Here is a 26,562-nt window from a genome sequence, read left to right as displayed (position 1 = left end):
CGCAGAAGTATTCCACACGCGCCCTCCTGCACTCTCAAAACCAGACAAGCTGGAGCTGCCTCCAGTACGGTTCCTTGCATCTGGGGAATGCCTTCCTGAGAAAAAGGCACAGTAGCTCTGTGAACTGAGGCTGATGCATCCTTACCTCAGCATGTAGCACCTGCAGTCAATAGTCACTGAGACCCGGTGAACAGTTTTACTGTTTCGTACTGTTTCATACTGTTTCATCCCATCTCTTGCATAGTAGTGTCCCCTGGCCATAGTGAGGCTTGCCCTCGCAAGGTTTTTGCATTCCCCGACCCAGGCTTACAGGGCTGCTGGGAACGTTTGACTGGTTTGGCATTCAAATCCAAGCCTTATCCCTCTAAATGATATATCAAGTTTTCTAGGACATCCCGTTGTTACAAAATGGATTTGGAGTAAAATCAGTCCCACTGCAATCTCAAGAGCATTTTACCATTTGGGATTAGTCGGACCACAATTTCAAACACAGGTCTTTCCCTAGAGGGGGGATCAAAAATGAGCAAGAAAGGTGAGTTCTGGTTTAAGGACTTGTCGTAAGAGCTACAGCCTTCCAGAAATGTCACATTCCTGAGACTGACTGTGGGTCAGAACTTTCCATTAAGCTTCTTCTCTGGAAGCAGATCTGCCTGAAGATCAGACCACAGACACCACAGAGCAGTGCTTGTTTACATACTCAGAGTTTAAAATAAGACATTTGCAAACATGTTTATGTTTTTAAAAGGCTTTCTAAAAGTTCTTTGTGAAGGGGCAGCACCGTTTACTTTTACAAAGTAGTAAGCAGAAGCTCTTCTCTCGTATTCATAGCCTATTTGGGAAGTACTTTCCAGCATCCGTGGGCAAAGCTGTTTAAAAACAGTTCTCTGCAAAAATAAAGTGGTAAAGCTATAAGGCATTTTTCATCTTGGCAGACCAAAAATAATTTTTTCCCAGTACATCAGGAAGACTCTGACATTCCCAAAAGTTCATTAGCTTGACTGTTTTGGGGGTGGGTTTTCTTTTTGCCTTTAATCTACTGATGTTAAGAATGACTTTGCTTATATCAATACAGGGCTATTTTTTATCACTTTGTGGTTAGATGGTAGCTCTCTTATTGACCTTTCTGACTAGGTTTTGCTTTTAAAAATAAAGGTAATGGATGTTGTTGTTTTAAAAAGAACAGCTTTGGTGTGATTCCAGCCAGTGGGATTTATAATCTAATTCTTACAAGAGGAATCAGAGTTTTGATAATAAGAGCTGGAGCGCTTCATTGTCCATATGGAGCATTGTTGTAAAATCAGGAAGTTCTAAACTTTTTTTTAACCCTATATTTTCTTATGTCAAAGAGTTAAAACATATTCTTTTCCTACTTGCTGTTGACTAGCGAAGTATTTCCTCACCCTCTGCTATAGAAAAGAATCATGTATGTATGATGTCTTTCTCCTTTTCTCCTTAATATTTCAAATAATTCAGCTAGACTATCTCCATCAATTGGGTAAGCAGAGCTGTAACACCTACTTAAGGGAGGGGAACCATCTGGTTTCCTTGCAACTTGGGCCCTGCTGGCAAATATTAGGTTGTACCAATCTAGAGCATGATGAAGTGGGAAATAATGGACATTCTTGAAGAATCTGAAATGGGATCAGCTGTTATTGGCAAAAATTGGCAGGTGCAGTGCACTATGCTGGCTGTAAGCTTGGTCTCAAGTTGGAGAGTACAGCTGGGAAAATGGCCTGCTAATTGAATGGTTGCAGGACTCCCAGCAGCTCTGACAGTAGTGAAGCATCATTAATTGGAGGCTGTGGGTTGACTTGATGGAAGCTGTCACAGAACGAAGGGTCCTGCAAGTTGATGTTTACTTTCTAGGTGTTAGTGAGTTTATTGCCTGTTACTCAGAATGAGTCCTTGTGGAAGTGCTCAGAAATGCTTTCAAACTTAGGAGGACTGGCATAAGGCTGGCAATTTCTATTTCTTGTTTATATGTACAGCATGGTGACAGTGGTTAGGAGTCATAAAAGCTACTCAATTACACATTTGTTTAGCTGCATACTTCTGTTGTTATCTTCCCCATCCCTCTCTTTTTCCCTTCTATTTTCATTTGTATTAGGCTTCTAAATTGGATTGGCTTGGAGAAGCAACTATTCTTTTTTTTATTTAGAGCCTTAGAAGACCTTGTCCTCAACTGAGTTTCTTGGATGCTGCCGTAATTCGTACAGTGGTTATAGAAACAAAAATAGCCTGGTTTTGGTCCAGAATAGTATTGCTTGCACCTCTGGTTTATGTGGGTCTCAGAATAGCAGTGTATGCAAAAGCACGTATGTGTCAGCCATGGCTCCCTTTTTCATATGTTGTTTTTCTTCATTAAATGCAAACATATTGCAGTGGATCCTAGTTTAATATAAAGGTCTGTTGGCAAAATGTGGCATTTTTCCTCAGCTGTTAGCACCCCTCGAGCAAAGATCTATTGGCAATGAGTGCTGTGCAGAAAGCGCTGCTGACTTCAGAGTGCACTTCATGTATCATCAGTGACTGTAGCACCTCTATTCGCCTAAAAACTCTCCAGCTACGTAAAGCGTAGCTTTTCTGTATGAGTTATGGTGGCTAGGAAGTAAGAGGCTTCAGGGACAGGGTAGTCCTACCCAGCATGCCTTTGGCATTTATAGGCACAAAGTTATCTGCGAGTGTGCATTGGACAAGGAACAGCAGGCTGAAAACTGGCCTGAATGTCCTGGTGCTCTGCTGTCTCTCTCCATGGGCTGTAGGCCAAGTTTTCAACCCTTTGCAAGGACTGGTGAGACCAATTTTTCAAGTTGAACCCTGAGCAAGTCTTCCAGTGGCCATCATGCTCCTCCTTGGTTGAAGTGATACAGCTGGAAAAAATAACTTCAGTTTGCATCTGCGTTTGATATCCTGTGTCAGGTGGGAGGCAGGGAGACGAAATTGGAAGATTTTGGAAGCTGTAATCCTGGATCGAAACCCTGTGTGGCAAATGTCAAGCATAAGCCTACGATGAACCTGGGAATAGCGAGGCACTGATGGACAGGCTCCTGCCTCCTTCCCCCGACTCTGTTTTTGGGAACACCATTTTTCAAATGTCATAGCCTGATGTGCACCAATTTGCGGTGCCTGGTTCTAGCCTAACTCTCCTGGATGCTTATCCTGCCTGTCTTTTGATTTTCCTGGCATTAAGAAGTAGACGAAAATAACTCATCCAGCTTCAGAAAATTAAATAAATTGGGCATCACCCTGGAGCTGGACAGTAACACTTGGCTTGGGTCATGTTTTGGGAAACAAAATGTGCTAATGTGCCTCCTGGGGACCTGCCTGGCCAACTGAGAGACAATGGACAGATGATGAAACCAGGCTGGTTTGAGGACCTGTCCCAAGCACTCCCTTTGCCAGGGCATGTCCTCCTTGCAGCAAGCCCTGCAGGTGTGCAGGCATGCACAGCACCCCAGGCCCTGCTCTGCCCCAGGGGGCAGGTGCCACTTTTCAGTGTTCAGCATGGTCCCCTTGCTGGGGATGCAGCTGGGGCTGGGACAGGGCACCAGGAAAGGATCATGGTGGTTCAAGGAGGAAGGCCCAGGCAGGTCCAGCAGGTACCATCAACAAGCTGTGACTGTCTTCTTTTCTTTTTTTAATCTTTATCCTCCCCTTTTCCTCTGCACACAGCTGAATGAATCGGCCAAGCAGCTCATCGAGATGGACAAGACGTGCTCAGCTGCCGCATCCGGCTGTGACATGCCGCTGCCCACAGAGACGGTGGCAGTGGCGGCGGCAGCGGCAGCGGGTTTGGCACCATGCTCCACACTGGCCAGCGCTGGGGTGGCCGGGGCAGCCCAGCGGCAGGCAGAGGGCAAGAAGAACGCCAAGAAGCGGCACTCATTCACTGCCCTCAGCATGACGCACAAGTCCTCCCAGGCTTCCAGCAACCGGCACTCCATGGAGATCAGCGCCCCCGTCCTCATCAGCTCCAGCGACCCACGGGCGGCTGCCAGGATCGGGGACCTGACCCACCTCTCCTCCAGTGCCCCAGCCCAGGTAAGGGGGAGTGGAGGTGGGTTTTGGGCACCCTTGGTGGACAGCACACCGTTGCCTCACCTCTTTCAAAATGGCTGACCCTTGGACAAAGCAGTTGCACAGTGCTGTCAGCCCAACGTGATGGTACTTGGGATCTGTCATTCCCACCCTTGCATTAATCAGTGGGCAGGGGTGAGGAGCCAGAGGATAAAGCCAAATTTGATTCACAGTAATGCAACACATTTAAAAAAATAAGTAACCCTACAATTTGTTTGAAGTAATGCAGCTTACGTTGCATCACTTTCTGTTGTAGAAAGGAGTAATTTTGAGTGATCGTGTTACCCTGAATGTATCTGTTAACCTGCAGGGTAGCAATGTCAGTATGAAATTCACACATTGGGGATAAAAAACATTTCTGGAGTCATTATTTCCCTACAGATCACTGGGGGACAAGCAAATATGCCATACTTTGACAAGTCTTGTACCCAGAGAGTAGCTGCTGTTCAGAAACACCCAAGGATGTTTTAAACCATCAGATGTACTGAGGGTGCAGCCCCTGGTCCTTCCCCCCTCAAAGGATGGGGCAGAGGAGCAGCCTCCTGGACACCCCCACAGGTCCCAAAAGGAACTTCCAAGCAGCTGCTTCTGGGGGGGCCTGGAAAAAACAGGAGCCCAACTCTCCAGGGATGCACTGAAACCCCTTGCAAATGCCTGCTGTTTCTGTAGATAAGGGAATCCAAGTGGTAGTTTGCAGTTTGAAGGCGTAGAAGAGAATGGAGAATAATAATAGACCCAAACCTCTTCTGCCTCGGCCTTTCTGCTCAGTCATCTACACACTTGCTCTGAAGACTAGCAGCCACAGGTTCTCTCTACAGCTCAGCTCCTCATGGTCTGCATGGCTTGCTAGTGCCAAGATAACCTAAGCGTGGCAGGGTCTTCCCACCCATCATTCAACTGCCAAAAAATAACACCTTTGCCCTTTTCCTCTCCCTGGCCATGCCTTTCTGCCCCTCACACCCGTGTCCCCATATGGGGACAAACATGGATCACTTTCTGCCCCTGCAGTGGCCCAGAGTGGGAAGTGATCCATGTTACAGCCACTGCCCACACTGTTATGCGTATAGGTGGCTGGGAGAGGGCAATGTAGGAAGTGGGACAAGCAGCAAACTGCAGGGACTGCCTTGGGCAGGAATGCCTGTTTATGTCCATCTGCAGTGCTGGCGGGTCTCCCCCACAGGGCTGGTGTGGTGCCCCAGACCATGGAGTCACTCTTGATGGCTGTGCCATGCTGCCACCCATCAGGTGAGCTCCCAGGTCCCTGCAGCGCTGGTTTGCAAGGACACCGCAGAAGGCAGGATACCTGCATGCATGCCAATGTGTGCCACAGGGCTAGCCAAAACGGCATATCGAGGGGTCACTGGCACAGTAGAGGAGAGCCCTCTGCTCCTGCCTCAGCTGCTCACCTCCCTCTACTGCCCATCTACATGTAGGAGCCAGAAAGGCAGCTTGGTCCAGCTGTAATTTAGTTAATTTTCTTCCATGTGCTTTTTCCAGGCAGAGTGTCTGTGCTGTAGGGTCTTCCCCCTCCTTTCAGCCCTCAGTAGGAGGGTGAAGGTGAGGATATGTCCCCCCCAAAAATACAGTGTGTGTGCCAAGATGTACTGGGACATCTGTGAAGCAGAGAAGCACTAGACATGAATGAGGGTCCCAAGCTTGTCAAGTAAATGACACACAGGTTTTTGGCACTCAGAGTGACACATTTGGACTTTACAGAGATGTGACAGACTGTGGCTTTTCTCTTCTTGTGCTAGTCAAGGGAAAAACCATGCACACCCTTTGCTAGAGTCATGTGAAGGCTCATTTTAAGATAGTAAACCACAAAAATCAGACCATGAAGCAGAAAGTGCCTTGACTATTCTCCCCCATTTTAGCAGAACAATTGGTGTGCAAAACCCCACTCATTTTGCAGACCATTATGGCATTTGGGCATAAGTGGTAGGGAACAGAAGGGCCCTGTGTTCTCTGTAACAAGTTATGGTTATCAAAATCCAGCCTGAAGGAGGGCTGGTTGGGTCCTTTGCAGCAGATGGGAAGACATATAATTGGTGTCATGGTCAGAAGCACATCTAGGGCTGTGGTATAGTGAAGCCACTCCATTGTGCCCATGGTGGGAACAGGTTTGGGGAGTGGTTCTTCTGCCTCAGGGCATAGAGCAGCTTTGCAGACAAAGCAGCTGAGAACATGCCTCCTTCACTGCTGGCCAAAACTGTCTTGGCCAAAATCCAGGGAGCGGAAAAAAAGTCTTGGTGGTTCAGATCAACCTTAGTGAAAAGAGGTTTCCCTCTGTCAAAAAGCATTGCAGACCAAGGGCCCAGTCACCCCAAGCGTGGTATTTGCATGTATGAATACACATCTCTGCTTTTGGGTGCCTTAATGTTTCTGTGCTGGTTTGATGGGTTTAAACATTTTCCTTTGCAAACTTTGCTAGGAATGTGGATTTGTTGGGAAAAAAAGTGGAGCTGACGTTCTCGTTATATTGTCTTTACTGTAGGAGCAGCCTTCAGAAAAATGGCTCGCTGCTGTAAGAGTAGCAATAAAATCACAAGATTTCACCTGCTTTCAGCATTCTTAGTTAGGTCTACAAAGAGCCCAGAATTTGCCTCTTAGAAAATGTACATTAAAACTGTGCAGCTATATTTATATCTCTATTAATCCCATAATAATCTGGGTTACATTTTAATTAAAAATGTCAGAAATTCAGTCCCTTCTCTGCCAAGATCTGCTAAGATCTGACATGGCTCTGAAACAAGTAATGATGTTGCAGCCTTAGACAGAAAATCAGTTCAGCATTTTTCTTTTATTCACATAGCTGAATGCCAGCCAAAGTAGCACAAACAAAGGGCTCCTGGGCTCTTACGTCAAGGCATTTAGGGCAGTGAGAATCTTTTCTTCCAATCTTTTTGTTCTGAAACGTGTTTGCCATTTTTAAGGTAAATGTCCTGTATGTCGTTAGGCATGTGACATCTTGACAACCTGTAAGCTGACTCGACTGCTGCTTCAGAAGAGCTCAGGGGCATTGCTGAGAGCATGGGCAGGTTGGTGGGAAGGCTGTGTGTGTAGCTGCCAAACTTACCGGTGAGCTCTGCCCCAGGAATATGTCTCACCTTTTCTATCCTCGCTTGAAGAGGAACCCCTCTGCTCTGCAAGTCATCATCACAGCCCTGGAGTGGATCTCTCTGAAATCACCTCAAGCCCCTGCTACTTTGCAGCAGCAAAGTCAGCCAAAGTGTATTTCTTGTAGGGGAAAAAACAAATTTACAGTTTCAGTGCTGACTGTCTAGCAAATTTTTGCTTTTCCTTTCACCATTAGAACCCGAATTTGGTTTATTGTGTCTTTGTATCACGTCCTTGAAATTTCCAGGCACTTTATCATTGTTTATTTAACAGATCTCCTCATAAAAAGAAATAAAGAAAGTTTGTTCAGTTTAGTAGGTATGAGCTTCTCTGGTACATATTAGGATTGGTATTTAGCTTGCAGGGGGGTTTCTACCTTTTTAAAAAGTTTGACACAGTTTTCCTACAGGCTGTCCTTTGAACAAGCAGAATTCAATTACAGGAGCCCTTGAATAGCATCCAGTCCCCTACCTCAGGCAACCAGCTGGTACCCAGTGAAAGCCTTCTTACAACAAGCATCCATTTTCCGTGTAGACCTGAGGCACCTGCACCTAGGGCACTTGCTTTTTCTCTGCTGCTGTCAGAGGAAACAGAGGCATCAAAGGTTTCTTACTATAGGAACTTAAAATTTAGGTGCAAATTTTAGATGTTTCAGTAAAAGTGGCATATATTCCACCCCTTGGAAGTGATTTCATGCATAGTATTATATTCCTGTGGCTTTTGTCAATTTTTGTGAATTGAAACCAGACTTTCATGCCAAGCTGACGTTTTTTGTTTTTATGAGTTGTTAGAGTATTATACGCCTCCTGCTTCTCCAGGAGGGCACAGATTTATGCGCATTGAGCACTGACATGCAGACCAGAGTATGAAATCACGTTTTGAACACTTCTGAGCACTTCTGCATATCATTGATTTAATAATTGAAGACTACAGGCCTTCCATAACATGCTCATTGTCCTTTAAGCAGAACCAACTCAACTGTTTCCCAAAAGCCAAGCTGCATTTTGAAATGAGCGATGGGCTCAAAAACATCTTCATTGACTGCAAACCTAGGGATGCTCAAAGGTAGAAGAATCAACTTTAAGCTAACTCAGCTGGATAAAATAGTGACTGGAAGACCACAATAGCCACGATACAAAGCATTTATTTTCAAAGACGCAATGCTGGGATTTTCCTTTCACTTTCAGCCAAATTTTTTCTTGTATGCTTTTTGCTGCATGCTGAGTATCACTCATTAAACGTAAGATCTCCATCTAAAAGGTAATAGTGTCTGACCATCATGCAGAATGTCCTATCATGCTGGCAAAATTGATTTTTACTGAAGATGTAAGTAGTGCTGCAGGCCTGTGATGGAGCTGAAGCTGAATTAGGTTTCGGGTACAGAGGAGCAGTTCATAACTGAGATTCCCTGGGGAGCGGTGAAGGTCCCCCTGGACAGTAATCGTGCGTAGGCCTCAGATGGCTTGTTTTGCTTCCATTTTCACCCCTTATGAATTATTCTTCCTTGCTATTTGGAAAGGTCATAGGTCAGTACTGCTCCAAATCCCCTGGTTTTGGACAGAAAATGCATCTCATGAATAATGAAGTGTGGCTTTGTGCACACCAGGATAACAGCTGAGCGAGGAAGAAAGGATCCTGCCCCCAGAAGGAACTTCTATGTGTGTTTTGAACAACTCATCGCCATACACAAGAAGTCTCTTTATACCTGAGAGTGTTAGTACAGGCTCCTAACCAGAGGCCACATGTTCAGGAGAAGCTGAGAACAGTGTCTTGCATGCTCCGAGTCCCAAAGAGTGACAGTATTTGAAATGTAAAATGTTCCTTGAAGTGTCTCACTATAAAAATCATTTGGAAGTGTGAGTCCTTATCAGTTATTTAGAAGTGCTGAATTTTAGCTGAGGAAATGTAATAGCAGAACTCTGGTTGAGCCTTGGCTGATAACCTAAATGTGCTGACCATGAGAAGCATACAGATTATATGTAAAATCTAGAGACTAAAAACGAACCTTGAATTTTCAAGTGCACAACAGGCTCTGCGAAAAAAAGAGAAATTCAGCTGTTTTTCAGCTTTGGCCTGGAATATAAATTCTATCCAACCTGCTCTGCTGCTGGCTGTGAATGACGACTGACTGGACATCCATTGATGAGACTGATACAGCTGAAATCAAGGGCAGCTATCTCAGGAGGCGGCACCACTCAAAATGGCAAAAGAGAAGTCATATTAGTCCGACCTGTGTTTCTGTCATTTAGATTAAAGTATGTCATGAAAACAGCATACAAGACTTTGCTGAAATGTAACCTAAACTACTTCCTGGTCTTTGTACATTCCCAATTCTACTGAAAATTATTTAGAACTGGTTGCAAACATTGCCTATTAGTTGCATCTCTATTCTAAATAACTTTATAAAGAACTGTTGTTGGGGGTTTTATAGATGGGAAGGAGTTAAGTATTTTAAGCACAGAGTTTTGGGCAGGCATGTAAGCTGCGGTGGGGTTTTTTTGGCTACCAATATGTCTTTGAATATACTCTGTGCCTATTGAGATATATTAGATTATTTGCCAAAACTGTTGCAAATGAGACACACGAGCTGACTCAAGCTATTGACTGATTACATAAGCTACCGAGAATCCAGGTCAAAGCAAAATTGCCTTTTAGAAGCTACCAGTTTAGAGACAGTATCTTCTCTTTATCCTATAATTTGCCTCATCACAAACACCATTTGAAAGATTTTTCAAGAACCACAAAACCTAATTTTTTACAGGATCTAGGAAAAGAAGGTTGTACTTTAGAAGGGTTATTCAACTGTGCATGAAATCCCGTTGCCTGTAAAACAAAAACAAAATTTTTTTTTCCAGATGCTCCTTGGGGTAGTAACCCAAAAACATTTTGCCACTGAAATAATTTTTGCACAGGGCTAATCCTGAGGCTTTACACTATCTGCCAGTCAACTGCTGATTTGGAAGCCTCAAGAGCAAGCAAGGCACTCTCTTGATATTTACACTATACCACAAAATCCTGTCCATCTGGCACATGCTATGTGAACGTGCGTGACATTTGAACAGAAATTACTACAGCGTGTATTTTCTTTTTTTTTTTTTTTTTTTTGGGGGGGTGGGTATTGTGTTTGTTTGTTTGTTTTGGGGGTTTTGTTTATTTCTTTACCACTGCTACCTCCCTGGAGAGGGACTTCTTACAGAAGGCATTGCACAGGATCCCAACGAGTTTGTTGTGCGTTATCAAAAGGATAATTATGAACGTGGGAATAAATTAACATCTTTTAGAGGTCAAGCTTTCACTTTAAGCTTTCCTATCTCTCTCTGCATTTGATTTTCCATGTTCTTTGATCCCAGAATTGCAAGAAACTGTTTACTGTAAAACCATTTAAAACGTCATGGAGATCTAGACACTGGTGCTCAGTGCTGAAAGGGTTAGTCTGAGAGAGAAACAAGGCTAAATAAAATATAATTCTCATGATGCTCATCCACATGATGCTTAATTAATCCTCATTTGGGAGAACTGAGAAGCTGCAAACCAGAATAATCAGTGCTTTTATGGATGGTAATGTCAAATGAACGTTTGGAAGAAGATGACAAAAAATCTTTGGGTTTTTTTCTTCCAGCTTGCAGCCATCCTTAGATTGCAGGATAGTGGAAATGGAAGCTCAGGAAATACATTTGCGTAGCTCCATGAGCTATTCACAGAAGACATGGTCTAGAGTTTTTGGCGTATTATGAGCCAAAAACTACTCAGGTCCAATGTGGTGCTAGAACAGGCTGGCATAATATTCTGCCTCACCTTCATCCACAGCCACAGGTACTTACAGGTTGTAAGAATCCCTCAGTAAATAATAAATCATATAAATATAGCTCCAGTTTTTGCAGGAAGGAACTGGGTATTTATGCAGCTATTTATGCAGCTGCAGCTGTTACTGTGCACATTTGTTTGTTTTTTACACACATCCCATTATGGAAGAAAAAGTCTTACTCTAGAATTGGTAAGTCCATTTCAGCTCCCACTTTGGTAATTAGCATTTGATGAGGCTACTTGATCTTGCGTGTAATACTTTTCATCAATACTTGGTGGCACTACCACGCATTAAGTGCTAATACGTTATTTCTAGGAACATTAAGGCCTGGAGTGATTGCCACAGTCATTGTTTTATGGAGTCAGTGAATTAGAGAAAAAAGTTGCAGGAATCTTAAAGACCACTAGCCTATTTTTTTGTGATATTTCCGGAGGACGGTATGTCAACTTATGAGAGTTGAATGTTTGAGTGTTTTTCTCTTATTTTAAAGTAATATTAAAGAGAAATTTAAAGCAAGCTGTAAATATGCATTCAAGACATTAAAAGAAATTTTCCTGTGAATTAATGAATGTGATAAGTGCCCTGTGGTGAGACAGTGCTGGATTTGCTTTGAAGTCAAAATAGAGGTTTCTGGTTGGTGATTTTCTAGATGATAAGAACATTCGTTTGATACCAGCAGCAATTATTTTTCTGGGCAGGCTGCTGCAACCTGCAATATCATTGTACTCTATTCCTAGTTTTATCACTGTCTTCATGACTTCTATTCCTTTCCAAGCACTGAGTCCTGTGCTTTTGCAAGACACTTCACTAATCCCTACAGGCACCATGTCTTTTCAAATTAAACCACAAACATGGCCTTAAAGTACTGGTGACAATCTAAAGTAAATCTACAAGGGAGAGAAAATGATAGTTTATGCTGGAAGTCCAGACTGCTAATTCTTACACTTTCATAGAGGTATGGATGGGAAGAGAGAAAGAAATGAATTTGAGATGAAATTTCAGCCCAGATGAGTGGTTATTACCTTTAATTTCCTGGTCTCTGGGGGCTTGTCAGTAATGTTTTGCCAAGCTGGTTGCTTTTAAATATATGTCAGAACTGACACAAGAGGCAGCAACATCTCAGCAGTGTATTATTTAGCCAGGAGTATATGCTATAAACTGTAATAGAAATATATCATTATGTATACATTAAAGTGCAATTTGTTTTGATGCTCCTGTAGTTCTCTTGCAAATAATACTTATCAGATGGAGGAGGAATGAGATCCATCTGAGCTTAGGCGCATTGCGGTGACTTCTGAGGAAGTCAGACTTGTTTGTTCTCAGCAGGAAACACTGACCCTCAGGCTGGACATTCATCTGCAAAGTTCATTTCTGTCAGCTAGCTTTGGCTTTCTTCATTTTATGTGACACCTAAACGGTGCCTGGTGCTGTGACTTACTTAAGCATCTAAAAATGGTGTTGGAAATGCTGTGTGGGGACCAAGAGCAGAGACCCTGTGCTCTGCTGCTGCTTTGCTCCAGAAGACTACAATGGTGCTAAGACTAGATCAAATGTAGCCAAGCCCCAAGATACTTTTGTGCAGAGCCTTTCTTCATTCTTGGCCCTTGCATAAAGTCTCCTTGTAACAGCCAACATGGAGACTGGGAGAAAGAAACAATTTTTACAGAGGGCTCAAGGCATGAGTTATGAGTTTCTATAAGGCATTAGCTTGAGTGGGGCTGGGGGTGTTGCAGTGGTCATAAGAAGGCTGTTCTGTTTACAGACACAAAGTCCTTTTATACTATTATCCAGCCCATAGGTACATAATCACCTACTACTACAGCGTAGCTGATGGTAAAAACAAGTGACACAGCATGAGTTGGGAGCAGATATCTGTCATATAGCATCATTGTGCCTGTGTATATGGTACAGGAGTTTTACTCAAGATTTAGCCTTCCACAGTATAGGTGATGTTGCTGTGCTATTATTCCTGCAGAGCAGCAGGAGTTAGTGCAAAGGTATCTGGCAGTGGTCTTCAGTGTGCCTTCATGCAGCTGCTTTTCCCTGCTGGCTGGTAGCTGAGGCTGTATTGTCCCTTGGAAGAGAAGAGCTGTTGCTGTTGAGCTGAAAACATCGGCAGTGGTAAGTGGTACTCAGAGGTTGCCAGATTGGAGTGGGAGCATGAAGAAACTGGATTTGGCTTTTTAGTGGCCTAAGTAAATGGTGTGAGAGTTGGCAGTGTCTAGTTCAGAAAACTGAACACCACCATGAGAGCAAACGGCCTCCCAATCAGGAGGTGCGTTACAGTGTGATTACCCAGCAGGTCACGTCTGAAAACTCAATGGCCTAATGTTTAAAGGCATTAGAGGCTCATAAGGATACAGAGAGGCACCAAATGGCATTTTCAGAAGTGACTCTTATTACTTAGATTGCAATAAAATCCATGGGAATCAGACAGTGAAGTACTTCTTAATGCCTCCCTGAGAAAACTCTGCAAGGTGCCTGTTTTTATTAATAGATGCCCATGTACCTCTTAAAAACCTGGCTCTCAGAGACGTCCAATCCCAGGTAAGGCTTAGCAGCGGTGAGTAGCAGAGGTGGAAGAAGGCTCAAGATGCAAATGCTGCAGTGTTTGGACCCTTCCTGTGTAATGCCTGTGTGTGGCTGTATTTGTGTGCCTGGTGCCACAGAAAGGTGGATCACGCAGGGACCTGCTGTCAGAAAGGAAGGATATGGCACACAGACCTCCCAAAAGGTATCAAAGCAGAGAACAAAAAAATCAGACCTTCGTCTCAGATCCCCATTCCCCTGAGCAGATGAAGGGGAAAGGAGGACATGTTTAGTACCTTGTTCCTTAGATCACAACAGCAAAAGTACAACCTGGCTCCAGGGCTAAATAAAGAAAGAAAACAAACTAAGCCCTGCTACCAGCTGTGTTGGAGAAAGGCCTGCTGTGTTCTCCGGGAGGATTATTAGTGTTACCAGTATCTGGGGAGACCCACATAAAATTGTAGGAACAGAAAGTGGAAAGGTAAACTTCCAACAAAGGTAAAAGTATGAAGAAATAGAAGATTATTCTTTCACAAAATTCGGTCTCTTCAAAACTTATTGCAAATATTATCTTGCAAAATAATCTAGCAATATTGTACCTTATGAGCCAATTAGTGATACATAAGAGAAAGAACAGGACCTTGAAAGAGGAGGCTTAGAAAGCCTTCACCAACTGTGTCAGTGACTGTAGTCTAAATGCAAAACCTAGTGAGCATTCAGATGCATAGTAGCAATCAGGCAGCCACTGAGAGAATTCATCAAGGAGCCCAAGGTGGATGAAGCTGCAGAGCAGAATACTTGTGTGAAAGTACCTACCAAGATGTGAACAGAGGAGCTGAATTCAATGCAGTGGAAGGCCAGCAGGTCCTGTGGAGTAAAACCTGATAATGAAAAGCTGGGTCATAGGCAGACTAGCAAGTACACCATAGTGTCAAAGCCTGCAGGGGAGAGCAGCTAAAGAAAAAGGAGCACAATAAGGAAGCAAGCACCTATTTAGTGTTCGGATGTATATGATACTAGGCTGTGCGAAGTGGCAAAAAAGAATGGTTTGTAGGGTCCAGGCTGACACCAAATGCGGTAATATTACAGTAACAGGCCACAGGCAAGAAACTGAATGTCACAAGGATAGAGAACATACAGGAATATGGGAATTTCTTTGGGATTATTCAAGAGAAGAAAGCAACATTGTCATCTAGCAACACTGAATGACAATTATGTGTCTTAATCCCTAGGACTGCATGTTAGCACAAATATAATAGTACATAGAAAGTACTTGGGCTTATGCTTCCAGTAATATAGAAGACGCAGAAGCCACTACTGTCAGTGCAAACAGGAAAATAGATGATGCTTAGACAGCTACGCTGCCCTCCAGACTTGAGCTCGTCTTTCCGCAGTGTCAGGCTGGCTTAGCCCAGGGTGCCTGCAGTGGGCACTCCTGGCTGGGACAGCAGCACCCCTGCAAACTCTTGCTGAGCTGAGCAGAGAGAGGACTGTAGGAGCTAAGGAGTGTCTTACACTGCTGTGATCTTCCCTGCCTTTACCGTTGCACCCTGAGGCTGTTCATTCAGCTCTGGTTTTTCATGAGGTAAACGGAAGTGTTTTGCTCTACCAGAAAAGGGTGGGGACCAATCTGATTTCTGTTTTCTTGGAGGCAGTTTCTCTAGCTCAGAGCAGGCGCACACTGGTGGCACAACATGAAGAAGTTTGAACCAGCTGATTTCTCACTTACCTCTTCGGTGAGGCAGTTGCCAGGTCTCTCTGATCAGCATCTTCCACAATCCCTAACCCCGTTAACCAGCTCAAAATAACAAATGAGGGATCATTCTCCAACTATCCCTATGTTTTTGGGTGGGTTGCGGTTTTGTTCTCTAAGTTGATATTATCTCACTGATGTGACAGGCAGGATTAATAAAGCCTTAGTCACAGAACTGGAAAGAATGCTTACTGTTGCACATAGAACTAAGGGCTGCCTTGAACCTTCCTTTTTTGAGCAAGCTGCTAGAAAATGAGGGGAAATAGTGAGAAAAAGGAGATGTACTTGTCGCTACAACTTCATGATTGAGCACAGACGTCAGCGAGAGAGAAGATAGCTTGCTACTTGTTGCCAAAAGCTATGGAATCACAGAGCAGTGTTTTCATATTTTGCTGCATGATTTCCCAATGATATTGTGTTAATATACAGCAAAGCAATATAGATTAGCTATGCAATATCAAGACATGACACTGTAATAATTACATGGGCTTCTTTGGAATGAGGTGACCCTGAAATCCATTAATTAAGTAGCAATATGGGTCTTGGTTTAATTCAGTGTCATTCATTCAGTGCAAAAATATGCCCCTATGTTTCTGTTCCCAAAATAAATCAATATTTACTGTTTGTTAGGTATCATTTGGAAACAGAAAAGCTGCTCAGGAGGTCTGGGAACTGCTCAGAATCTTTGTTATATATAACAAGCTCTGTCTGAACCTGCAATTTCTACATAAACTTTGGATCTTACTTTGTAGAGCCATTCTGCATACGGATGTGCGTGCAGCATTTGGTTAGACTTACTAAAGTCTTTTGCTCAAGGAAACCATTACAAGGCCCATCAGCACTGCTCTGCCCTGTCTTTGCAGCAAAGATCTGTTGCTACAGGGCTTTGCATTACTTTGGAAGAAATTTCCAGTCAGGATTCATTTTTGAGATAGATGAATGGGGACTTTGGTGAGACAACTCAAAAGACTTTGCCCTACAAAATTTGCCTGAGCATTAAGCTTTGCAAAATTAACAATTACATCAAGAATTGCTTTTCAGCATTAATAGCCGGAAAAGATCTGTCCTGTTCTCTGTATGAGAGTGGGGATTTATCTGCTGTGGTAAAAGCCTTACTTTCTCCATTCAGAGGTACTTTTGTTTTGGGTTGCGTTGTCACCTTTTTCTTAAGGATGAGAATATTCCTGATGATAAAAACAGTATATAGAGATGAGACTGCATTTTGGAAATTGAATAGTGTCTTCTTCTCAACAGATCCATAACCGTTAATCAAAAGTGTAAAAATTTTAAAACAAGCTACTGAGGGGAAGTTTACCTTTACCAGAGAAGGTACTATTGCAGCAATGCACATGTTGAGCTGATTTTACAAACCAGTCAAGTAGTCTTGGGTTCTAACACTTTTAAGATCTGCATGCAAGGTACTACTAAATTTCTCTGACAGGTACATGGAAATGCTGTTAATAACCTAATATCCCTTGTGTCAGAAATGTATTTTTGGAATGTGTAAGGCTAAAAGATGCCTTTTTAATGCACTATCATGAAGTTAGAAAGTCTGGGAGTTGATAAAAGATGCGATTTTTTTTCCTCTGTGCCTTCAGCTCATAGCATTTTAGGAAATGGGGGGCTTCATCTTAATCCTTGTATGTTCTTTTCTGTGTATTTTTAGGATTCCTCTTCGACTGGAACAGCCACGGTGGCTGGTCCCAGGACAAGTGCAATAATTGGAGATCAGGGAACACCACCGAAGGTCCAGCTCCCCCTCAATATGTAAGCAGCTCAACTCAGTCACTACGTACTCTTTGTTTCCAATTGTGTGCGCACATTTGAAACCTGAAAGCCTGAATCTCAGCTCAGGAGCATTCTGAGAAGAGAGAGATTGCAATTTTATACATGACCCAGCCTTGGCTGAAATTGAAAAATGAGTAGAGAAAGGCAAAACTTCCCCCTTTCTCTGTGAGCCCTTTTAGACTCCTGGTATATTTATTACAGCTCTATGAATCACTGTGAAACAAACAGAATGCCTCTCAGCTAGAGAAAATCTTCTTCCTTCATTTAAAGCTCTTTAAAAGGTGTAGTCCATGCAATCAAACACCTGATACATTCATCATTAACCAGAAAAAATGACCCAATTGCATTTTTTTCAGTGCCATAAACAAAGGCAACAAATGAACTTTATACCATGGGCATATGGGCTTGTTGAATAGTGTGTAGAATAACAGAAGGTTGTCTCGATACTGAATAAAAAGAGCAGACTTCATTATAATAAATCTCTTCTAGCCTAGTTGGTTCATCTGGTACCTGTCTAGGTAAACCACTGAACCCTTTCCTTTTGTCACATATACCTTGTGAAAGCAGTAGATCTATATAGACACACATACATATGCACACCAGTATTTTAGGGGTTGATAATATGGCTAAAACAAGGTCTGAATTCACAAAAAAAGTCCTACAGTAACATAGTACATCTGCTTTAAGGAGAATAGTTGAGTTGGAACAGAACCAAAAGAAATTTGATTTTGGCTACGGAGAGGAGATCTTCATACTTGAGAGGTACCAAACATCACTGACTGCCCCACAGAGAGGTCTCATCATCACTCTGTGGTCACCCCGGGCAGCGTGCGTGGCACATAGTGGGGCACAAATTTATTTCAAACGTTGCCCAGACTAGGAAGCAGTAACTGGCAGTATTTCCAGTATTTAGTTGCTGAATCAGGACATTATCTAGCTCTCTGGCAACACCCCTGCCTCTGTGCCTCAGCAATCCTCCCCTTCTCCCTCCCATGCTTCTCCTGTTGTTTCCCCCATGAAGCAGCCTTGTAATCTGATCTGTCATTTTGCATATGCAAGACAAGTCCCAGTCAGAGAAGAAGCATTACTGGAAAGCTGTAGCAGAACTGGGGAGGTACAACCCTAGACAGAACCCTGGGGCTTCTGCATTACAAGTAGAGTCATAGACAGCTGCCCGAGGCCAAGAACATGAGCTACCTTCTCGCTTAGGCCTTTTTTAAGGGAACTTTCTATAAAGACTTTGGCTTCCTCTAGGTCCTACTCCCTAACCCTTAGCTTTACTGTTTCATGTAGCCCAGAATAACTTGCTGTTTCATTTTGCAAGATTTTGGATTTTTGTTCTAACACTTTCTTCCCAGTTTTAGAGAGTATGCTGGTGAAGTTTCACACCTAAAATCTAGACAACGGTGAAACATCTCTAAGTCCAAAGGCTTTGGCTTAAGGCAAAATCAGCCTCAGCCAATGGGACCACTAGCCCTGATCCCCTGCCAGAGGAAAAGTCTGGAAACAGTTTCTGGGGAAGGAAGGTGCCTGCACTCAAATTGTTTTCAGCCATATATGACAGTAGGCATCCCACCAGCTCTCCCACAGTCCCCTCTGCCAGCACATGGGGCGTACGCCTGTCCCCATGGAGCAGGCATGCCAGCCACGGCCAGGCAGTGGACCTGCTGCTGGCCCTGTTGCTGGTTTTGGAGAAGCCCCTGCCTCTTTGCAGCCTACTCAGAGGAAACCCCCAGGGATGGTCATTCTACCTGCCCCACACAGGTGGTGGGATCACCGGTCTGTGAAGAAAGTGCATAACACCTCCGTTGACCCAGGGTCATGCTATGTGGTTATCACATACATGTTTTCATCAGTTTAGCAATACAGAGATAGGTCAGTTTTGGCATGGAGTCCAGGCTGAGCTGTCTCTGCAAGGATTTTGATACTCTCTCTGAAGATGTTTAGGCTCATTGTGATATTGGTTATTCAGGCTTACTGGAGGCTGAGTTGGGGGAATTTGCAGGGAGGAACAGAAAGAAACTAGTAGGAGAGGTGGAGATAGTTGCAAGGGTAAGAAGTCTATGATCCATTTAGGGTAATTTTCCTTGCAACTTCTCCCAGCATCTCAACTTGTAAATTACTTTATTACATGTAGTACCTTGGGGAAAGGGCTAAGTAAGTCTATCTAAAATGCTCTGTCCTTGACCCCCTGCTTTACCCATACCTTCTGAATATGAGACCCTTGTAAGCAGCAAGTTAAAAATGGGTAGTCAAAGCCAAACTTACTGCTCCCTCAAGTGAGTGCAATCTTAGCACTTTCTGTTATGTCCTAGCAGAGCACTGCTGAAGGATTAGTGCTGAAGCATGTAACCTTATTTCATGTCAGGGTGATGCACTGTAATGTTGTTCAGTTCATATGTAGCCTCGTGTCTTCCATCAGGTGAGCAGCTACAGACATGCTCAGAACCACCTTGTTATATAGGCTAAGCAAAGGATGTGTAAGATGCTTTCTCCCATCTGTTGACTAACGAAATACAGTTTCTGATCAGGTTTTTGTACCCCACGCACATGGTAAACAGCACCAGCCCCATCAGCCTAAGCATGCCCCAAGGAGCTGTTACCAAATATTTCATATTCTGCTCATTACTGCTGTTTATTTACTGCCTTCAGAATGAAAATAAGGAAATCTACTGGCACCGTAAAGGAGTAGAATCAGAAAAACTAACAGGATTTATTCCTCAATTATATTTCTTGGAGAGCAGAAGTAAAAAGCCATGTATCATTTTTATTGGCTGCAAGTCTACCATCACAATGGTTATAGATTTCATTATTTCTCTGGTTTGCTGCTCTAAGGTGGGCAGCAAGCCTCTTCTCACCCACCCTCAAGCCTAAGAGCATTCTGCTACACTTTGTAGTATAAATGCACTTTCTGTAAGTGTTTTCCCTTTTGTCCTAATCTCTCTGCACTGCCTGTAAAGCACAACTAAAAAAAAAACAATCAAAAAGCACAACCTTGATCAAGAATTACCAGAAATCCCTTTTTACATTTGTAGAAAAGTGACAGTACCAAAAAAAAAAGAGGTATTTACAAAGAAAGTGTTGTTCTGTGTGTGCATTCTTGCTATCCTATCCCAACTTGCTATTATTCCCCAAGGTGCAAGTAATCATTCTTAATTTTTCAACAAGGATCTCTCTAACCAGAGAGAATATCTTTAGGGACTTCAAGCTGTAGTCATTTCACAACATTAGACACATCCCTGAAGTAGTAACAGAAGAACAAAAGAGAGATAAAAAGAAAGTTTCTAAACAAAGGGGATAAATAAAAACTGTAATTAAATAAATAAAAAGTTCTACATATTCGTTCCTGGGTTAAATATTTATTACAATACTTGCATACAAAACATCCAAAGCCAAATTCTACCACTTCACTTACCTAAGCAAAAACCTCCTTGCAGAATTTGATCCTCTGTGACAATTTGTTTTACCCACATAATACAAGAATTACCATACTGGATCAGAACAGTTCAGTGTGTTGTTTCTAAAACTGGCCAGCATAAATAACATCGAGAAAGCTGCAAGAAAAGCTGCCTTAAACATTTATAAAGTAGCTTACACATAAGAGAACTTTCTTCTGAAAATCCACAGCAGAGGCAGCTCCCACCCTGAAGCATATGAATATGTACTTCATCCAGAGTAAGGCTTTGAAAAGCCTTCCTATTCATGTCCTGGTCTCTCTGGCCATTTCTGTAATTTCCTCGTCCTTCTGAAACTGCTGCTAAATTCTTAACCTCAGTGCTGCTTTGTGGCAGTGTTTTGCTTTGGTTGTGCCCTGGGCCAGAAGTATGTCCTGTTCATTTCTAAACTAACCCCTGATTTTAATCTGGTTAGTTATTCCTGTATTGTCGTAGCATCCAGTTGATCTTGTCCCTGCCATTTCTTGTTTGGTGTCCTGTAATGATACCCCTTTTTAACCACCGTTTCTGAGCAGTGTTCCTGCTAACCTTCTGCTCCACGGGGCTGAAGTCAAAGCAGGACAGGAGGTAACTGACATCAGCTGTGTGCTTTTTTCTTGCATGACCTCTCCTGCAGCTACCTAGCCCTGTACGCCTACAAGCCTCAGAAGAACGATGAGCTGGAGCTCCGCAAAGGTGAGATGTACCGGGTCATTGAGAAGTGCCAGGACGGCTGGTTCAAGGGGACGTCTCTGAGGAGTGGGATGTCCGGCGTCTTCCCAGGCAACTATGTGACACCTGTTTCAAGGTGAGGACCACTGGCCAAGGTGGAAATGCCTGAGTTGGGGCTGGGAGGAATTCTGCATCTGGAGGATACTGAAAATAATGTAGGTCTACTTTTAGATCATGTTCCCCTTCCAGAATTTTCTGGTAGTATTGCAGACTTGGTGTCGTGGTTCAGCCTCAGTTGGCAACCAAACACCGCGCAGCCGCTCGCTCAATCCCCCCACCCCTGTGGGACAGGGGAGAGAATCAGAAGAGCAAAAGAACTTGTGGGTTGACATAAGCACAGTTTAATAATTACAATTAAAATAATCATAATAATAATGATTATGATAACAATAATAGTAATATAATAAAATGGAAAAGGAAAAAAAAAAGCCACAGAAACACAAACGATACAGCCGCTCACCACCCGCCAACCGACCCTGCTGGTCCCCAAGCTGCAATTGCTGCCTCCCTCCCCCAGCCAGCTCCTCCCAGGTAACACACTGGGCACGATGTTACATGATATGGAATATCCCTTCGGCCAGTCTGAATCCACCCTCTTAGCTGTGCCCCCTCCCCTCCCGGCTTCTTGTGCACGTGGCAGAGCGTGGGAAGCTGGAAAAGTCCTTGACTAGTACAAGCGCTACCCAGCAACAACCAAAACATCGGTGTGTTATCAACATTGCTTTCACGCTACATCCAAAGCACAGCACTGTGCCAGCTGCAGTGAAGAAAATTAACTCTATCCCAGCTAAAACCATGACACTTGGGTAATGAAACTTGCTGGTTGTAGCATTGGAGTTATTAATGTTCTCAGAAGACTTCGCTAGTTGTATTAGATGATGACATCCACAATCTCTGACTTTACGAAGTCTGATGACCTCAGGTTTTAGGATTGTAAAGAATTTGCTGGTTAATGATTTTTTGTTGTTCTAAAACCACTGGAGATGTAACAGGGATAAACAAAATAAGGAATGCTTGTGTCTTGCTTTTCAGTAGCTCCTCACGTAGATTTTGTTTTTCTTTAATCAAAGGACTTGGATCATTTGGATCAGGACTAATGTTTGAACCATTAAAATTCAGAACTGGTAGAAGAGTTCAGTAAATTGTCTGATTTTAGCTACCTCTGACTCAGTTGCAGAAGATGAGAAAAGGAAAGAATAGCATGTTTGGGCAGGAATGCCATTTGTCAGAGTTCAGTATCGGACAACACCAAATCAAAGTACATTTCTGATCTAAAGCCCACTCTGAAATAGTCTGCAAGCTGAGGATAGAGTTCATCAGTGTGTCCCAGACTGCTTTGCTCTATGTGCTCCTTGCAGGTGAATGTTGCCGTGTGTAGTATGCCCATATCTCCTTTAGAACAACGGCTAGTTTGCAAATCGAACTCAGTCCTCATATGCTCTCAGTCTCTCCTCCCACATACGCATAGCCTCCACCATCTTTCACTCCTCTCCAGACAAAGGCACCTCACAACTCAGGAAGTGTTGATCTTGAAAAATTGATCCAGGTTTGTTCCATCTTCAGTTTATGTCAAGTTTGTAATATGTGGACTGAGCAAGACCAAAAGTTAAGAGCAGCTTAGAAGACAACAACTAAGCTTGCTGACAGTCCTAATATCGCATTTAAGTAAAAAAAAAAAAAACATTAATTCATGGGCTCTTCACTGTTCATCAACCTAAATGTATTTACCTGATTTTATAGATCCCCTTGGCTGCCTTCACTCCCGGCCTCTTCAGCTCTTAATTAGTAAAGAAGCTCGTGCTGAAGTGTTGGTGATCTGAATCAGCAAGACTTTATTAAATGCAGCATGTCACAGCTAGAACAAGACAGAGAGAAGTGCTAAAGGGCAAAAGTGCTTTCCACAAAACCCGAAAGCAGCTTTGTGATTATATTTATGATCCTGTGAGCTAATTAAGTTCCAGTGTAAATCATCCTCAGTGAGAACAGCAAGAAAAATCTAATAGAAACAAAATCTCTGATTTGCTGCACTTTCAACTTATTTTGTTCCCCTTTGACAACAAAGCAGAGGATTAGATTAACGCATGTTTTTCTGCCACTCCCTACAAAACCTAAGAAAAAGAAGTTTCCCATGAATTTAGTAACGCTGAACTGGATTTATAAGCTGTCAAAACACATGTGTGAACAGAGCATGGTGGAAAAAGGACAAGACCCTTTAGATGGAGAAACAGATGCAGGGCAGCAGAGAAAATTTGCCACATCCAACATCTATCCAGCTCTGTGGGAGTCACAGATAGTTTCTGTACTTGTCCATGCGCATGTTTGCCTGAACACAGCTTTCAGTGGGCTATTAGGTGTGCTTTTCTGGCAAACTCAGTCTAGTGCAGATGGCCAAGCAAGCTCCAGCTGAACCTTGCTGCTACCCTGCCAGCTCTTCACAGCAGATGACAGACAGTCAAGATTTCCATCTGGTGGGATTCCCAGCTTTTCCCTACCTGGAGGCTGATGAAAAAAAAAAATTAAGAAAAATAAATCAGATTCATTTAGCAAAATGTAATCTAGGCAAACCTTGAACGATGAGATGAGTCAAGTCATCTGACACCACACTGTTGTTTTTCCTCCTGTGATTTTGTGAGGAGAGGGCATTGGGCAGAGGGGATGGCCATCTTTTGCACTTCCAGACCATATCTTCTAGCCTGTGTTTTGGTCTCTTTCTATCAGAATTTCACTCCTTTGGCTCTTCCCCTTTACACTCTTTTCTTAGGGTTGCTTCTTCTGTCTTTCTTCTCCTCTGAATTGGGCCAGATTGTTCAGCATACTCCTTCTTTCTGATCTTCTCTCTGTTCCCACACAACAATTTTGGGGCCCCAGAAGTTTTCACAGTTGCAGCCCCATAGGTTGGTCTTGTACCTTCTCTGTTACCCTCTCCTGCCTTGCTGACCCCGTGCACTGTCTCATTTCAATTTCCACCACCATACTTTGTTCTGCATCATATCCCCTCTGCTGTTCTTTCCTGGAGGAGGACCTTGGCACACGGAGCAGACCTGGAGAGGAGAACAGCACAAAATGATCCCTCTGTTTCATGGCATCTACTGCTGGGGAAGGAAATTACTCAGGAACCTGAGTAAGAAACTCAGAGCTGCTGAGCAGCAGCTGAGTTTGTCCATTGCTGTCCTTCTGTCCTCCCCAGTGTCTGCCTGCCCTGGTCAGAGAGTTTCTAGTTCAGTGGTAAGAGGACCAAGACCTGCTCTAGGCTGATCTCATTGCATATGAGGAAGAGCCTCGTTCCTTCCCTCTGAGGTCTCCCTACCCACTCAGATGAAATACAAACGATGCATACAGTTTAAATGAGCAGTGAAAGAGGGGCCAATTATTGTTTGGATTTCCTTTTCAGTTAGGTCAGCTGCATTCCCTTCCCTTCTGCATTTCCTCAGCAAGTCTAAGGTAGGGCTGGTTACATCGGTAGGGTAAGTGTTCAGGCAAGCCAAGCCCTGCAGCGTCTGCTGCTTTTCAGTCACCTTCAACAGCCACACACAGATTTGGTGTTATCCATCTTTTTTTCTCCCTGTGGGGCTATATGCAGGTTTGGTCCTAAGAAAAGATCTCTGAGTCTGTTTTAATTATCACTCCATTAGTGCCTGTAAAACAGCCTCTGGCACACAAAATGACATTTGGGAGATATCCATTTCTTCTGAATTTAGATTTATGATTTTACTAGAAACTATTTAGACAGAAGTGTAGCTTAAGAAAAAAGTGATCAGAAAAATTACCTTTTCCATTTTTACCCTGCACTTCTTCCCATAGGATAAAGGGTTGAAAACGGCCTCCAGCATGCTTACAACTGTGTCTTATAAAGATAAATATATGTCTATATCTCAATTTACTTTAACACCTGAGAGGGTATCATTAAATCCCCTAACTAACTGGGGGTGCTTATCGGCCTTGTGGTGATATTGTGGTCTCAGCAGCACACTTATGCTGTACTTTGTCTTCATGCAGGGTGCCGGTGGGAGCTGGGCAGCCCAGGAACAGCGGAGCTGGGGGAGCCCCGGCAACAAAAGGACCCCCAGGAGCCATCCACCCCATCGGGGCTGGTCACACCAATGCCACCACAGCTGTCAGACCGGTTGTTCCTATCACTGCGCCTCAGACGCATCCCCAGCTACAGGCGGCCTCTCCGCAGCTGAATAATTGCTTGAGGTTTTCAGCTCAGCAGCCAGCCAGCCAGACCCGCAACGCCATGCAGATGGGTATGTGCACACCCGCCGGTGCCTCTTGCCCTGCGTCGGTGGGATTGATGTCATACCCCTTGAGTGCAAGCCCCTTGAATCTGCCCGACCCTGCAGCTTTCTTTCTCGTTTTAGTCACAGCTCAGTCAATGTGGAATAGAGTATGTTTTATTTGCTTGTAATATTTATGGGCTTCTATTGATCTCCAGGAGCCACGTTGTGTTTATCAGATTGTTCTGTTGCTACAGCTGAAATAGATTATAGTGTTTACAAATATTTATACAATTTATCGGAGCGAAAGCAAGCACCCTGCATACTGAGGAGATTAACAGTTCTGGGTCCGGTTGGCTTGATGACAGGAAAATACTGCCCTTATCTCAGAGCAAGTAACACACGACTTAAAATTAAGAAGCATTTCATTGGGCTTCAGGGATGAAAGGTATTTATTAGGCAGAACGGGACCCGGTGTTAGTGATAAAACAAAAGATCTGAAAAATACTGCCACCTTTCTGAAATGAGAATAAGAGCTTCTCACACCAGGGGGCCTCTGTTCTTCCTACATTCCCCTTCTGATGTAAAGCACAATTTTCTAGAGTACAATTTATTCCCCTTTCCCTGATGTTAAACAGCTCTGATGTTGAATAAAGTAAAAGTAAACCCTGTGGTGGAACTTTATGGCAAAATTTAAAACATTTTGTTTCTGATATTTCATAGGGATGTGAGCCATTATGTTTACAAAGGCAGATCAGTAAGGATGTGACTGCTGAGAACTGAGGTCTTAGATACAAAACAGAGGAGGCACAAATGAGAAATACACTGAGGTGTAAGTCACGGAATCATACCTTTTGAAGCCAGAAGGCACCATTATGACTTTCTAATCTCACCTCCTACACAGTCCAGACCAAAGGGAAGAAAACATAATCAAATACATGTGAATCTGAACCTCGAACAGTGCAGACTTCTCTGCTCAGCAAACAATGGCAGGACTTTACACGGCATCCATGTCACTCTGGGGAATAATCGATTTATCCTCTTTTTGTCTAGTTCAGAATGTGCTGCTTTCCCCTCAAGTCACACCCTTCCAAAAGCCCTTCTGCTGCC

General features: G+C 43.4%; 1 protein-coding gene across 1 annotated transcript in view; it reads left to right on the top strand.

Moving 5' to 3' along the window:
* Positions 1-26,562, top strand: part of SH3RF3 (SH3 domain containing ring finger 3) — a 252,787-nt gene that overhangs the window by 185,408 nt on the left and 40,817 nt on the right. Inside the window, exons 4-7 of the mRNA XM_075091962.1 lie at positions 3,673-4,041; positions 16,948-17,048; positions 21,141-21,311; positions 25,232-25,482. Coding sequence (XP_074948063.1) covers positions 3,673-4,041; positions 16,948-17,048; positions 21,141-21,311; positions 25,232-25,482 — 892 coding nt within the window. The remainder of the gene's footprint in view (positions 1-3,672; positions 4,042-16,947; positions 17,049-21,140; positions 21,312-25,231; positions 25,483-26,562) is intronic.

This window comes from Phalacrocorax aristotelis, chromosome 1 (genome assembly GCF_949628215.1).
Source record: "Phalacrocorax aristotelis chromosome 1, bGulAri2.1, whole genome shotgun sequence".
Lineage (NCBI taxonomy): Eukaryota > Metazoa > Chordata > Aves > Suliformes > Phalacrocoracidae > Phalacrocorax > Phalacrocorax aristotelis.
Note: the sequence above shows the minus strand (reverse complement) of the source record. Positions and strands in the feature narration are given on the sequence as shown.